This window comes from Eschrichtius robustus, chromosome 1 (genome assembly GCF_028021215.1).
Source record: "Eschrichtius robustus isolate mEscRob2 chromosome 1, mEscRob2.pri, whole genome shotgun sequence".
NCBI lineage: Eukaryota > Metazoa > Chordata > Mammalia > Artiodactyla > Eschrichtiidae > Eschrichtius > Eschrichtius robustus.
The window spans coordinates 29,646,178-29,662,689 of NC_090824.1; the positions used below are offsets into that span (position 1 = coordinate 29,646,178).

The 16,512-nt window shown below is 46.7% G+C and overlaps 1 protein-coding gene across 1 annotated transcript in view; it reads left to right on the top strand.

Annotated features, from left to right (window-relative positions):
• The window catches only part of DPF3 (double PHD fingers 3), a 197,986-nt gene that overhangs the window by 130,808 nt on the left and 50,666 nt on the right, over positions 1-16,512 (top strand). Inside the window, 2 exon segments of the mRNA XM_068562581.1 lie at positions 5,041-5,168; positions 11,904-11,999. Of these exon segments, the coding sequence (XP_068418682.1) occupies positions 5,041-5,168; positions 11,904-11,999 (224 nt within the window).

Consider the following 16,512-nt stretch of genomic DNA (forward strand, 5'->3'; position numbering starts at 1 on the left):
ATTAGAAGTGCAGGCAGTGCCGCGTACGGGGGCCCGGGGAGGTGGCTGGCTTGGGTGACAGCTGCTGCCGCTCCGGAGAGAGTACCGATCCGTGGGTTTGTCATCCATGTGTATAAAATCAGGCTAATTTAAAGATGAATTATGTGTGTGTGTTTTAGACCATTTTCTTTTAATGTTAAGTGTTTGATGGCTCCTGTCAGGTTATGCAGTCCCCAAATTTGTGGGAGGGTCAAAATGAATACGCTTTTAAAGAATTATTAAATCTTATATCCAGATGAGCTGTATTAGAATAAAACTGAATCAATGACATCCCTAAGGGCTCCATAGGGAGCGTGTCTAGGACGTGCATTGTGCAAGAGCTTGGACCTGTTACCTTATTTTTCCTTCCCTCTGGGACCTCCTGTGGTCTGGAGCCAGAGAATGTATCCTCTGCTGCTTTGTTGGGAGGGCACTGGTTAGCCTGTCACTCTGACCTTGCAGGCTTTACCCATAGTGCTTTGAAACCAGGGTTTGCCAGGGGTCAGCTAGAATGTTGTTCTGGAATGGTGCTCAGCCGGGTATCAAGTAGACAACACTAAGAGCATATTTAACGTCCTTCCATTTTTTTAGAAGCAAAATCATAGCAAATGTTGCTTTTAATTCTGTAAGCCTGTAGTGTTTACTATGGTAGCCACCAGCCACATGTGGCCATGGAACACTTGAAATGCAGCTAATCTGAATTGAGATGCACTGTAAGTGTAAAATACTCACTAGATTTCAAAGACTTAATGTGAATAAAATAATGTAAAATGTCGCAATAATTTAAAAATATTGATTACACATTGAAGTGATAATGTTTTGGATATGTTGGGTTAGATAAAATATATATTAAGATTAATTGTACCTGTTGCTCTTTACTTTTATTAATGTGGCTACTAAAACGTTTAAAATTACATGAATGGCTTGCATTATATTTCTATTGGACAGCGTTGCTGTGCCATTAAATCAGAATCATTCAAACTTTGATAATAGTAACATGTAGCATTTATAGGACACTGAGAACATCCCAGGCTATTTACTATATGATCTAATTTTGAATCTTGTTTTGAATAGAAAAAAAGCAAAGCAAAAATTGGTAAGCCTCCTTTTCCACTCTGTTTCTCACACTAGTTTTTGTGGGGATCTTTTCAGAGTTTCTTTATGCAGAGTATTACCATGTTTAATTCTCACACCAACACTGTGGAATAGATACTATGATCATCCCCATTTAACATATAAGGAAACAGACTTAGAGGTTTAGGTAACCAGCCCGTGGTCCCTTGGCTAATACATGGCAAGGCCAGGATTTGACTCCAGGTGTTTCTGAAAGCAGAACTTCTATGAGCCAATAAAATATTTTGGTAATTAGGCAAGGATAATGTCACTAAATTTCTCTGTGACCCTGGGAAAGTCTCTGTGTCTTTCTGTGCTCTACTTTCCTTGTTAAGTGATTGGATGCTGTTGGGGGTCCCTTCTAGCCCTTCGAGTGTAGGAGAGCCCATTTCACTCTTCCCATTTTGCTTCTCTTCTCCCCCATGTTTCTGACCCTGTGCCCATCTCAGAGGATCAGGACCAGAGGACCAACAGGGTAGACTGAACGATGGGAAAGCAGGATGGAGGAATAGTTAGCAGGAGAGGAAGAAGGGGCCGTAGGGGGAGGAGCATGAGGGAGTTTACCAGTGATGGAAAATTCAGTGCTGTTGTGCTGAGTGCACATCCCATGGGGATGCTCATATAGAACAGAGCCCAGGACCTTGACACAGACCTGCCCTCAGCCTCAGCAAAGGTCTGCCTTTTATCTCAAAATATGAAAACTGTGGAGGTGGTCTAGGAGGGCAGTGAACATGCACAAAGGTTTGGGAAACGACTTTTCAGGGAGGGACCAGATAGAGGCAAGGTGAAGTCCATACAGCCTAGAGATTAGGTGAATGGGTTCTGAGGCAGATTGGGGTCAAGGCTGGACTTTGCCCCTTACCAGGTGTCTGATACTGAGCAAGTGTAAGCCTCCCTAAGCTGCAGCATCCTCATCTGTGAAATGGGATGATATCTGTGCTCACCACTTGGGTGGCGGTGGGGATTAAGTGATACATGGCAATAACGGCTGACACATTTTGAATGTTTGCTATGTGCCAGGCACTCTGCGTGTACACAAACACATCAGTGCTTGTTGGGACTCAGCCTGAGCCTGCAAACTACTAATAAGAATACAGTGAGTGGGGCTCTTGTCACGATCTTAACCGTGTCTAGGAAAGATCCTTTGGCTGCATTCTTGTCCTGTTGTGTGGCTTTCGGTGACGTTACTTAACTTTTCTGAGCCTCAGGTGACTCATTTATGAGATGATAGGACTTCCCTGGTGGTCCAGTGGTTAAGACTCCATGTTCCCAATGCAGGGGACAAGGGTTCGATCCCTGGTTGGGGAACTAAGATCCCACATGCTGCACGGTGTGGCCAAAAGAAAAAAAAAAAAAGAAAAAGAAAATGAGATGATTAAAGCAGATGATTTGTAAGGCCTTTTCAGCTCTAAAATACTGTGCAATTCTGGAAATAGGATTTATTTAGTGTTGAGAAGGCTAAGGGGGATACTAAAATGTGAACTTCATAAATAAAAATATATATATGGTTATTATAAATCTGAGGGATGGTGAACAGCTGTTCTCTTTTGGCTGAGGACAGGGCATGAGGCAACATATTTTAATTGTTTTAGATTAGACACTTGGAAGCCTTTTGTGACTTGGGAGAAGGACTAATAAGTCATTGGAGCAGGCTCTGGAGCTGCACACTCTGAACTCACCAAAGCAGACAGTTGGCTATTTTTCTGTGTGATGTAACTTCACCACACAGCCCTTCCTTGACCCCCGATCTAAAGTAGACACCGCCCCCCGCACTGTATTCTTTCTTCACATTTCACCCTGTTGCTTTTCTCTGTAGCACTTATGACATTTTGTAATTGCATATTTATTTTGTACTTAGCATTTAATGTCTGTCTTTATTTTTTTTTGAATTTTATTTAATTTATGTTTTTATACAGCAGGTTCTTATTAGTTATCCATTTTATACATATTAGTGTATATATGTCCATCCCAATCTCCCAATTCTGTCTCTTTAGATTGTCAACCATCTAAAGGCCGGGTTGGTCGCTATTTGGTTCACCTCCTATGTACCTAGTTCTAACACTGTGGTCGTCACATAGCAGGTGCTCAGTAAATATTTGTTGAATGAAATAAGTGGGTGAATGAGTTTCAGCGGTGGTTGATTTGGGGGTAGTACTTTTTGATGGAGGTGGATCCTCTGCTTGCCTTTTTTTGTAAGAAAATCCCAAAGACCTTGACTTTCAAGGGACTTGAGATACTGTTTCTCCTTCCCACCATCATCTCCTGGGGGCTGGTCATGCATGGGTGTGAGTTTCTTCAGTTTTAATGGGCTGCCTGAGCACCCTTTCTTATGGGCTGGCCAGCCTGCATCTGGCTCTGGTGGAGGAGCTAGAAGGGGAATGTGGAGCTCCATTTGAATAAAGGCCAGTGGAACGCGGGTTGATTGTGCTGGTTATTTCTGTTTGTCCCCCCAGATCAGCCTTTTGCCCTTCTTTACGCTGCCCTGTGCCCCAGGAAGCTGACCTCAATGGCTGCATCAGTGAGGCTCCCTTGCCCTGTGGCTTCTGGTTGAGCTTGGCCAGTGGGAGGGCAGAGCAGGAAGACAGGGCAAGGAGAGAGAGGTTGGGTGTGTGTACCCGGATTCTCTGGCCCGAGGGCCTTCCATGGCTCTCTCCAGGTCTTGCAAACACACTCTCTCTGTCCCTCCAGGGATAGCAGGGCTCCTGACCCCCCACTGTTAACTGCCCTGGTGCTTCCCCATTCCTTGTCCCCTAATTCCTATCCACACGTCTGTAAACTCCATACAGATGGGCCATTCGTTCCCCTGACCGCTTGCTCCGGCACCACCCCCTCATGGTCTTGCACCCATCTTACCTGATACAGGGTAGGGACTATGCATCTAATCGCAGGGGGTATGAAGTATAGGGTCCGGGGAGAGGTGGGAGGAATATTTTGTAGTAAATCTGAGTATGATCGCCTGTACCTGAGGTTTCTGTTTTTAATGAAAAAAACCCCCAAAAACAAACCAAAAGACCCTCAACCACCCTCCTTTGGGTTCGGAGTTGGGGGAATTCTTGAGAAAGGGGTTCAGTTTCTCTCTCCGATTTCTCTCATGGGCAGGGCCGGCTCTGGCTGCCACTGCTCAGGTGGCCCCGTGATCTCAAGCCCCACGAAGCCAATCAAACTCTGATGTCTTCAGAACAAATGCCCCAGTGTGCGGGCACTGCAGCTCCCAGCTGCTGATCAGGGGCCTGTTAGGCATCTGCTCTCGTTCTTTTTCTTCCCTGGGCTTCAGAGGCCTTTACTTCCCTGGTGAGTTGATAAGAACAGCCTCTCTGAGGTTGAAATAGCTTTTCATGGAGCAGACTGGAGCTGGGCAGCCAGCATGGCCGGGGGGAGGTCATGGAGTTGGCAGACAAGAGTTGGCATAGAGGGAGAGGATAATAAAACTTGAGGCCGACATTGGTGCACCGCTTTAGAGTTTTCAAAGTGCTTGAATGTAAAGGAACACATTTATGCTCCACAAAATGGCCTGGTGGGGTGCTGGACATTGTCACCCTCACTTTGTAGATGTGCAAAAGGGCTCGGGGATCCTTGAGCGCCTCGCCCAAAGTCACAGAGCCGGAGGGTGGCAGAAGCAGGACAGAGACGCAGGCCGTCTGACCCCGTGTTCTTCTGGCGCCCCTTCTGCCCTGTCTCCGCCGTCTCTGAGGCAGCAGGCAGGGCTGGGCTCTGGCTCTGGGACTGTGAACTGGAGATGGAAAAGCTGAACTCCAGTGTTCCTGTTCGGCCCGGAGGAGAGATCGCAGGCATCTTGAATCCTTGCCGGGGGCTGCGGTTCCCGCATGCCCTCAAGGGCCACCCTTCCTGTCCCTCCTTTCTCTCCTGTTTCCAGTGGCCTGACACTGCTTTCCTGTCCTTGTTTTTCAGAAGTGGAGCTGCCTCTGAAGAAAGATGGGTTCACCTCAGAGAGCACCACCCTGGAAGCCTTGCTCCGTGGTGAGGGGATCGAGAAGAAGGTGGACACCAGGGAGGAGGAAAACATCCAGGAAATACAGGTATTTGTGTGCTTGCGGGACGGGTTGGGGGTGGCCCCCAAGCATCACCGTCGTGCTTCCGGAACTCCAGCCCCAGCTCTGGTCGTCCTCTCAAGGGCCAGGGCTGCGCCTCAACTTGCCACCACAGCTGGGAAGCTGGCCTTGGTCTCCCTGTTAGTCCACTCAAAACGTAGTTTTGAAGCCTACTGTGTGCCAGGCACAGTGCGAGGTCCTGGGGACACAGTGGTGAGCGAAACTGACCACGTCCCCACCCGCCCCGGGAGCCAGCAGCCACAGCCCAGGCTTGGAAAGCTCGGTTGTCTGGGGCAGCCAGCCCCCGCAGGGATCCCCACTGCACCCCTGCCTCACACCCCCTCCTCAGCTCTAATTCACCAGCTGTCTTGTCCTTCCCCAGCACCACCCACCTCTCCTTCAAGGCCAGTTTAGAAGTCATCCCCCAGGCAGGGTTGGTGGCTCCCGTCCCCATGTGTTCACCACCCTCTGTGCACAGCATGGCCAAGGCTGCCACCACGCAGGGTCACCACGCAGGATTACAATGGTGTGCTCTGACGGTGTCTTATTTATGTGTCTTGAGTCCCCATTGTTGAATCCAATGGTTGGCACAGAAGATTGTAATAATATTAATGAATACAAATATGAAATCGTAGTTTTTAATAATTAAACATAATGAAATTATTAAAATTAAATTACATTTGTATTACATTAATATTTTATATTAAAATTATATATTTTATGTTATACATATATTATACAATTACATATTTATTAATTTTATATCCAATCTAATATTTACATATTAATTTATTAACATTGTAATTAAATGACTACCAGTAAAATGTTAGGTTTGCTTCGTCAGTACCACAGTGTGTGGGTTCCGTCGAGTCAGAGACCGTGCCTTCGTGTTCACTGTTGTACCCTCGGGGCCTTGCATGTGCAGAGCAGAGTCTAGTCTCAATAAAGGCGTTGAATGAGTCAGTGAACGTGGCCTCCTTCTCCGCCATTCCTGCGTTCAGATGAATGGTCCAGTCTTTTCCGTTTGGTCGTCACAACATGGCTTATATTTGTTCCCTCCTCTACTTGTCAGATCTACAGCCCTAGTAAAGATCCTTATTGACTGAAACCTTTATATGTCTGACACACCTCGGAGTTGTCTTCGACCCCTGTCTTTCTCTCACACCCAATATCCATTCATCAGGAATCCTGTCCACTGTGCCCTGTCAACACAAATCCAGAGCGTGGCCCCTTCTCACCACATCCACCGCTGCTGCCCTGGTCCAAGGCACTCACATCTCCTGTCTGAACGGTTGCGATTGCTTTCTAAGTAGTGCCCTGGTCGTGGCTGAGAGGGGGCCTTTCCTGTGCTCAAACCCTGCACTGGCCCCTGTTCTCCCGAGAAAAAGTCGCGGCCCTCTCACCTCTCTCTGACTCGCTGCTTCCTCTCTTCCTGGCTGACTCAGCTCCAGGCACACCGACCTTCGGCTACTCACGTACACACCAGGCGCGCTCCACCTCCGGCTGTGCTCTGGCTGCTTCCTCTGCCTCACGGCCCTCTCCCCATACGCTGGTCTCTCACCCTCACCGTCTTCAAGTTTTGGCTCCTGTCTCTTCTTCTCTGTGAAGTTTACCCTGACCACTGAATGTAATACCACATCCTGTGCCCTCTCCGCCCCGCAGCACTCCCGATTGTCTTACTCTGCTTTCCTTTTCTTTTTCTTTTTCCCCATAGGTTTTATCAGCATCTAACATACTTCATAATTTACTGATTTATGATGCTATTGTTTATTTTCTGTTTTCTTCTAGTAGAATGTAAACTCCTCAAGGGCAGGAATCTTTGTCTCTCTTGCTTGCACCCCTTTGTATCTCAAGACCTAAACAGTGCCTGCACATAGTAGGTGCACAATAAATATTTATTGCGTGGATGCACGAGTGAACAGATTCCTGTGAGTTGCCCGTCCCCAGTCTGTCCCCTCTCCACCATGTCCTACTTTGATAGCTGACCTTTCACCCCAAAACACAGTGCTGCTTGTGCCATGCCCTTGTTTAAAAAACTTGGCTAAAACACTTTTGTTTCTCGCTAAATAAATCTAAGGTGATGAGTGTGATCTTCTTGGGCCTCCTCTCTCCGCTCCTAACCTAGTTTTCAGGCTTATTTCCCACGATTCCTTTACTCCCTCTGTTCTCCAGCCTCCTTCCCTCCGTGCCTCTGGTCATGCTGTGCCCTTTATCTGGCGTGCCTTTTCTTCCATCACCACGTGTACAAATTCCACCCACCTATTAGGCTCAGCCCTGATACCACCTTCCCCATGAAGCCTTTCTTGATCACCCCCCACCCCCTAGTTCTCTTTTTACCGCTGGCATTTAGGGCACCTAGTACTTTCTTTTTCTTCTTCTTCTTTTTTTTTTTTTTTTTTTTTGCTATTCATGTATTATCCCCCATTTTTGGACTTTTAGATCTTTGAAGTCACCGTCTGTCCCATCTGTATTGCCTGTTAAGAGTATTTTTGCTCAGTTGGGGTAATTTGACTGAGTCAATGGGTGGGACAGAACCATTGCCCAGAAGCCTTGATGCTCTAGAGACAGGCAGCCCTTTCCTTTTCGAGCTGGCGGTGGGTTCGAGTCCTTCTCAGGCAGCATTGGGCCAGTATACAGGTTGTCATTGTCGAATCATCATCATCACCATCATCCCCGATGTAACCAGAATGTCTACTATATGCAAAGCATGGGCCTACCACCTGCTGTGCTAGAAGCCGAAACCAGGACCAAAGCCAGATGAGTTTACATGTTTTTATTGGCTTTGATTATTAAAATAAAGTGCACATGTAACAAATGGACTGTTTTGTTCATTTTTCCATTCATTCATTCGTTCCATCAAAGTTTATTGAGTGCCTCCTCTGAGCAGGCATTGTGCTGGGCTCTGGGGTAACAGGGAAACCAAGAGAGACCTGTCCCCTCTGCTCATACTTATTTTGTAGCATGACATACAGACAGAAAGCAAGTAAACGAACAAGTAAAATAACTGCATTTCAGGATAAATGCCATGAAAAGAACAGAGTATGAAGGCCCAGTACAAGAGGAGGGACAGATTCTAGGTAGCATCCTAAGGGAGACAAGGGCTATACCCCGGTCCTGTGAGATGAGAAGGAGCCAGCAAAGTGAGGAACCTGGGAAGGGCTTTCTGGGTGGAGGAACAGTGCTCTTGAAGGCATCGCGATAGTTCTGAGCACGTTGTGTGGAAAGAACAGACAGAGGCTGGTGTGGCTGGAGCAGGGTACCAGGGAGGGAAGGGCCGGGGAGGCACTTGGAGAGGTGGGCGGGGCCAGACCTGCAGGAGGCTGTTGGATTCATGGGACGTGAAAAAGGAAGCCACTTGGAGGATTTTAACCAGGGCAGTGAATTTGTGTTTCCTTAAGACCTCTCTGGATGCTGCATGGAAAGGAGACTGGATGCAGGGCCAGCAGTGCAAGGAGGGAAATAGGAGAATTTTGCACTCTTCCAGCTGGAGATAATGGAATCTCTAAAGGAGGAATTCCTCTGATACGCAAAAAAAAAAAAAAAAAAAAAAAAGAGGAATTCCTTCTTTTTAAAAAAAGCACAACCACAAACGATCATTATCATCACCGTAAAGACTGGTTAGAGTAGCAGGGAGCAAAGTTGTTTTAAAATGTGTCTATTTTCCAGATAATGTCCTCGGACAGGGAATGCAAGTGTGTCACGGGGGATGAGCTGCTCCTCTAGTGGGACACCCCTGCCCTTCATTCCTAACACAGGATGGTCCCTCTGCTTCCTGAGCCCTGAATACGGGCTTTGTTTGTTAGGAACTCCTGGCTTCTCCGGAGTTGTGTAGAGAGGCTTCTGGTGTCAGGGCCACGTCGCAGGAAATGCAGAAACACAGGAAATGCTGCTGTCACATGTGAGGCCTGGGGCTCGGACCAGAGGTTCTAGAGACACAGGGAAGCCAGTGGGAAGAGGGAGGGAGAAGTCAGTTTTCTCCGGGATGTTGAGGCTGTGCGGCACGTCTAGGGACTAGTGCAGCTGCCTTCACCAGCTTTCACCTTCCAACCCAGAGTCCATATTGCAGGTAATAAATACCTTCATAATAAAAAATGAGAGTGGCATCAGAATTGCGCTGAGATGCCAGAGGCAATGATCTTTAAATTCGAGACACTTGGAACTTACCACGATTAAATGGCTTCAACACCCAGAGAGTTTGCAAGATGGCTATACAAACAGCAACAGTTGTCGTAAGAACGACACCTTGTATTTATGCTACATCTTTTCACCAAAGGCTGCAGAGCGTCTGACTTGTCATTGTCTCACTAGTGTTCCCCCCCTACGGTTCAGGAAGCCAAGGCGCAGGAAGGCTAGGACGCTTGCTGTGGACCCGGGCCAACGTTTCCTAGCTGTGGGCCAGAGGTCGTGTCTGGCAGATGCCGTTGCTTCTCTGTTAGGTGGCTAAGGTTGGCCCAGAGAGCCTAAGTGCTATCAGCTGATGGCTTCCCATATAAACCTGGTAGAGAAGCCAGAGAAGAATTTACTAGACCTATTTTGAGTTCTTTGGGAGGATTTGGCAATTAGCAATATCCTGACCCCTGCGATGGGAATGGAACTCTCTGACAAGAAGGCAATGGGAGAAGGTCACTGGAAACTCACCCCTGGGCTTCCTGCTTTGAGGACAGGCCAAGGGCATTGTCCAGGAGGCCACTGGAACAGTGATGGTGATACCAGAAGTCAGTACCATGCATGCTGCTTTCTAAGTCTTTTTTAAAAAATTATTTAGCAGCATGAATTTTTTTTTTTCAATTTTATTAATTTTTATTTTTTGTCTGTGTTGGGTCTTCATTGTTGTGCACGGGCTTTCTCTAGTTGCAGTGAGCAGGGGCTACTCTTTGTTGCAGGGTGCGGGCTTCTCACTGCAGTGGCTTCTCTTTTTGTAGAGCACGGGCTGTAGGCGCGCGGGCTCAGTAGTTGTGGCTCGTGGGCTCTAGAGCGCAGGCTCAGTAGTTGTGGCGCACGGGCTTAGTTGCTCCGTGGCATGTGGGATCTTCCTGGACCAGGGCTCGAACCCATGTCCCCTGCATTGGCAGGCGGATTCTTAATTACTGCGCCACGAGGGAAGTCCCGCTTTCTAAGTCTTTTCATAGCTTGTGTGATTGTCGCACTATTACCACAAGGATGGGTGGTTGCTGTTGTCCTGTATAACTTGGTGCCCACCCACCTTTCTAGCTTCATCTTAGGCCAGTCTCTTCCTGAGCCACTGAGCTCTGGTCACACTGGCCTCTTCATGCTCTCTGGACAAGCCATATTCCCCTCCCTGCTTCAGGGAGTTTGCTCATGCTGTTCCCTTTGCGTAGAATACTTTCCCTCCTCTCCTCCCTTTGGTCCCTGTTCCCAAGGTTAGTGTCTGTCTATCCTTTACATCTCAACTTCCTTAGTTCACTTCCACAGGTAAGCCTTACCTGACCTCAGATTAGGTAAAGGTCCCTTCTAACAACCTCTCATAGCACCTTGAACTTGCCTATCACTGTTTTCATAGCAGTTGTAATTATATGGTTATGTATGTTGTTTGAATCTGTCCTTCTTTCATTAGACTGTAGAGTCCCCTTGGGGCCAGGACTGTAGCCATTTTTTGGCTTATCTAGCACAGTACCTGCCATGTAGTCAGCCCTAGACAAATGTTTGTTGATTGAATGAATGAGTTCCTATTTTATAATTGGGGAAACTGAGGCATGAAGCGATGATGACTCACCCAAGGCCACACAGTGAGCTTATAAAGAAGCCCCCAGGGCTCCTGACATGGAATCCATGGGCTCCCCTTCCCCTTGTCCCACTTCCACTCTGGGGGGCTGGGTCCTCTGCCACAGTCTCTTATCCCTCCCTTAAACCTAGAGATACGCACCTTACTTCCCCTTTCCTCCCCTCCGCCAAAGCCAGTGAGGTGCTCAGGTTCTATAGGAAGTACTGCAATATGCCTTGGAATTCTCAGACACAAGGGCTGAGAGAGAAATGGGAAACTCTGAGCTGATGAACCTGACCTTGCTTTGGTCGTGGATTCTGCTCTATGATCTTGAGCAGTCGAAACTGTTTTCAGCCTCAGTTTATTTACCTGTAAAATGGAAATTGGATTCTCTGCTGCAGTGTGACTCACGGGGCTGTTGGAGAGAGAGAATTAAATTTATGATCTTTGAGCTCCATTACAAGTAATGTGCTGTAACGAAAATCCATTACTCTTAAAAAAATAACAATGGAAGATTATGAATAACACATTCATGTCAAATTCTGGTCAGATGGAGAGGAAGTTACTTGTTTTCATCAAACAGGGCAGGATTCCAGAATGCCAGGGAAAGGAGAAGCATATTTTCATATATTTGAGGTGGCCCTTTAGGAACAAAAGGAAAATTACATGAAAGTAAGTTTTTGACCAGACATCTTGGGCCCACATAGAAGGGTACCCCTACCAGAGTATTCTCTTTTTAGAAAACATTTCTTGGGCAAAAAGAGTTGAAAAAGGTCGGTGTTCTAGGGGGAGTTGGCTGGAAGGGTCCCAGGAGAGAGAGTTGGTACCGCCAAGAGCTCCAATTCCTGGCCAGCATTTTGGAGGCCTAGCTTCCCAAGCCATGGCAGCATCTTCACTGTGTTAAAAAACAACACCAAAACAGAACACCCTCCAAATTACCCTCTGATGGTTTTCTCCTTTGCATTTTGTTCCTCAACGCTTCTATTTTCTTGTCATTTCAGAGGGTTTTGGAAAATGATGAAAATGTAGAAGAAGGAAATGAAGAAGAGGATTTAGAAGAAGATATTCCCAAGCGGAAGAATCGGACCAGAGGACGGGTAAGTTGTGAGGGAGGAAAGAGATCAGGGAGGCCGGGGCCTGGCAAACAACTGGTCCCTAGATTCAAAGTCCCACTGCAGCTAGATAGAGGGTGTATCCATGGTCTTCCTTGCAGGACACCCAGAGAGGAAACCTCCAGAAGAGTTCTGGTTCTCAAGTGATAGCCTGCAAGAGTTTAGAGCTGGCAAGAGGGAGAGAAGAGGCAGACGGTGCCCCGAGGGGATGGTGCGGGTCTGGGGAAGGTGGAGGTTGAGGTGTGGGTGAGGGTGGGGGATGAGGAGAACGTGACTGCTGTCCCCATTCCTCAGTCATAGAACAAGGCGGGAAGTGTCCCATCCCTGGGGCTGCCCCAGAATGACAGGGTCAGGACACCTGCTTTGGGGTACGTTTCACTAGGCAGAGAGTGGGAGCAAACTGGGAAAGCATGGGGGCCGCAGCTGATGGTTCCCAAGCCAGTGTGGCAGGGGCTTTGGAGGCGTGTGGGCCTGGAATGTGACAAGAAAAGGCCAGAAGCCTGGGGAATGGCAGAGGGGAAATCCGTGGTGGAAGGAATAAAAATATGAGGGTGACTCTTAAGGGGAGGGAGCCAAGCCTGAGTGGTGCTCTCTGGCGTTCGGGGTGGTCCTCCAGAGTCCTCACGTTCAAGCCCAGAGGGGTTTTCTGTGATTACCTTCAGGGGTCTGCAGGAGTATCTGACAAAAACCAGATGAAGCGGGACCTGCGGGGATGAAGTGCTGCTTTCCATCTGGAGAATTAACTCTCTGAGGCCTGTCTGGCTCCTTCAGGCTCTAGGCGGGATGCTTACCCCTCCCGTGGACGAGAGGCTAGTCCTGGATGCCCTCCGAGCTTGGGTCCAGTGATAATTATGGCAAGCCTCTCTATTCCCGTGGTTCTTGTGTCTGCGTACACATCAGAAACACCACGAGAGCCTATCGAAATGCAAATCTGCAGGACCCACTCCCAGAAGTTCTGATGTAGGAAGTCTGGGGTAGGGCCTGGAGAGCTGTATTATAAGCAAGTTCCTAGGTGACTGGTGCAAGCGGCCTAGCAGTGCCCATGCTGAGCTAAGATGCTCCGACTTGGACAGGAGCTGGAATTTCTCAGTCTGGACGGGGCGGTCCTCTGATGCTGCACACCTTATAGAGTTACGACTCAGCTTCAGCCATGATCAGTGTTTTGACACTCTTGTTTAATCTTTTCTTTACTCTCACTTTTGGTTGGTTTGCATGTTTGTGGGGTTTGTGTGTGTGTGTGGAATATTTGAATGCAAGCCCCTAGACATTTTTTCGTTTAACCTGTACATATCTCAATGTGTATCTCTAACAGGTATCATTATCATACCCAATAAAAATAACTATTCTAATATCTACTATCCAGTCCCTGATCCTTTCCCCCTAATTTTCTCAAAAATGCCTTTTTATAGTTGGTTTGTTTGAAACTTAGGTCTCTTGTATTCTATAACGTACTTCTTCCTTGCTACTCCCTACCACATACATATTTTTTTTTCTCCATGCCATTTATTTGTTGAAGAACTTGGGTGGTTGGTCTTGTGGAATTTCTCATATTCTAGATTTGGCAGACTGGGGGTGTTTGATGTGTCCCTCGATCCTCTTTATCTCCTGAAAACTGGTGGTCTGATGAGAGACGATTAGATTTGGGATATTTGTGTGTGTGTGTAAATATTTTTTGGTGGGGCTAGACTCTTTCTTAGGTGTGATGTGTGCTTCTTATTGCTTCACATCTGGAGGTGTATGCTGTCCACTCGTTCTGCTTTCAGTGGTGGTAAAATTGATCAGTGGATTTGGGTGTTGTCAGCCAGATCTCTCCTTAGAAAGCGTCCCATCACCTTTTCACCTAATCATCTTAGTGGCCCCTGATGAACTTGCCTGGACCCATGCCTTCTTTGGGGGTTACAAAATAATGGATATCTTATTCCATCGTTAAAGGAAGCTTTAGAATGTGGAGTTTCTGGGCCTTTTGTGAACTCCAATTGCTGTGTACCTCCAGGCCTGCTTCCAACCCTTGTCTCAGCCCAAACCAAACTTACTCGAGTAGATGATGGAGAATGGTCGTCTTTACATCGTCTCCACTCCCAACTGAAATCTAGGCATTGAACTTGTAGTCGGCAAATATGAATTGGGTGTCTCCTCTGTAAGAACACCAGCAGAAGCGGCAGCAACAGCCATTTGTACTTACTGTATACTTCCCATGCATCAGGCAGTGTGATGAGCTCTTCCCAATAAGAGCTACGTTACTGGACTACACCACAGTGCATCATAAACACGATAGGTCGATAGTGATATCATAAACACGATATCGATAGTGACAATAGGTCCTTTATACTGCATTCTCTATTTCTGCACGGTCCTTTACAGCAGCCACTGGCCACATGTGGGTGGCTACCAAGCACTTGACATGTTGCTAATTCAAATTGAAATGTGGTGTAGGTGTAAAATATTCACCATATTTCAAAGATATAGTAGGAAAAGAATGGTGAACATTTCATTAATATTTTTATATTGATTACATGTTGAAACGGTAATACTTTGGATAGATTAGATTAAATAAAATGTATTACTAAAATTAATTGCATCTGTTTCTATTTTTACTCTTTTTTAAAAATGTGGCTACTGGAAAATTTTAAATGACATGTGACCCCCGTTATACTTATCTTGGACAGCATTGCTTCTTTCATTCCCATACGTGGGTATTATTACTCCTAGAGAGGTTAAGGAACTTGTTCAAGGACATCCAACCTAGTAAGGAAGAAGCTAGGACTTGAACACAGGTCTGTGCTTTTTCTACTGGGTCACACGTGGCCCAGTGCCCAGCATGTGGCCACTGACCATTTTGTTGAATGAATGAATGAATGATGGAAAAAGAACAGAAAGTCATATTTCAGATTTATGGGAGCTGAGAAAAGGCCTAAACACAGCGAGCGGGCTGGATGGGGCCTAGACTAGCTCTGGGCCCACCCGAGGCTGGCTAAGGGGCAGTCAAACGGCTCTACGTTGTGCAGTGACATTGTAGACATCCATGGTGGGAGCCATGGAAGGACCTGGAAAGCGCAGGTGAGACTACCTGTGCTGGAATAAGGTATGGAGCTGTTTAACCCACAGGCTCAATGAAGCTACCCTTTAAGGTGTATTCAAGCTGCCACTGGCTCCTGGAGGAGAGTCACTCCGTTTCTGTTGTCGGGACTGAGAGGCAGTCTGAGGCTGTACATCTTAGTATGTGGCCCTTGGGCCGCAGCATCCGTGTCACCTGGGAGCTTGTTAGAAATGCAGACCCCCAGACTCCACCCTAGGTGGGCTGAATTAGAGTCTGCAGTTTAACAGGACTCCCAGGTGCTCTGTGTGCTCATTGAGGAAGTCAGGGCTAAGGTAGTAATGACGAGAACAGTCTCTGCTTTCAAATCCCAGCTCTACCACTTACTAGACTTTGGGTGGTTTAGGTAACCTCTGTGACCCTGACCAGATTGAATAAGTATGCTGGGTCTCAGTTTCTTCATCATTAAAATTGGGGTAGTAATACACGGCCAATTTTGAGTGCTTAATAAAGGCTAGATATTATTAGGAGGGTGCAAGCAACGGGAACAACTCTCAGAACCTTGACAATGGAGATTCCCTGAGGGGTGAGAGAAATTGCGACCCAACGATGAATAATTGTATCTGTGGTAACTTTAGCCCAACAAATCAAAGCTCTTTAAAGTTCATGAAATTCCTGTGAGTCATCCATGTGAGTATTACCAATCAGTTGATCAATCAGTAAGTGTTTATGATGCACTGTGGTGTAGTCCGGTACTTTCAAACTTTAATGTACATACAAAGCACCTGGTGATCTTGTTCAAGTGCAAATTCTGATGCAGTAGGTTTGGTGGGTGGGGACTGAGATCTCGCTTGGTTAACAAGATCCCAGGTGATGCCAGTGCTGCTGATCTGAGCACCTCACTTTAAATGACAAGAGTGTAGAGCAGTGGTTCTCAATTTTTTTTTGGTCTCAGGGATTCTTTACTTACAAATTACTGAGAGGCCCAAAAGCTATTGTTCTGGTGGGTTATAACTAGTGATACTTCCCATATTAGAAATCAGAACAGGAAAAACGTTAAATTTAAGAATACATGAGCACACAGAGTGATGACATCATTGTGTCGTGTAGCCTCTAGAAAACTCCACTGTGCACTTGTGAGAGAATGAGAGTGAAAACTTTCAAATAACATTTTAGTACTATTGCAAAAATAGTTTTGACACTGGAGACTTCCTGAAAGGGTCTCAGGGACCTCCAAGGATCCCTTGACCACTATTTGAGAACAACAGGTATAGAGCAACTAGCTCTCTGCTCGGGACTGAGTCTATCCCAGTTGAGAGTCTTTTAGTTGTAGGAAACTCAACAGCTTAAGCAAAAGTGGGAAGTATTTGAAAAGCCGCTGAGCCATTGTCCCATATTTGAGCAATTTTTGAAGATTCAGGAAGGACAAGATGGTGGCGGGGATTTAGGATTGGGAAAGAGTAA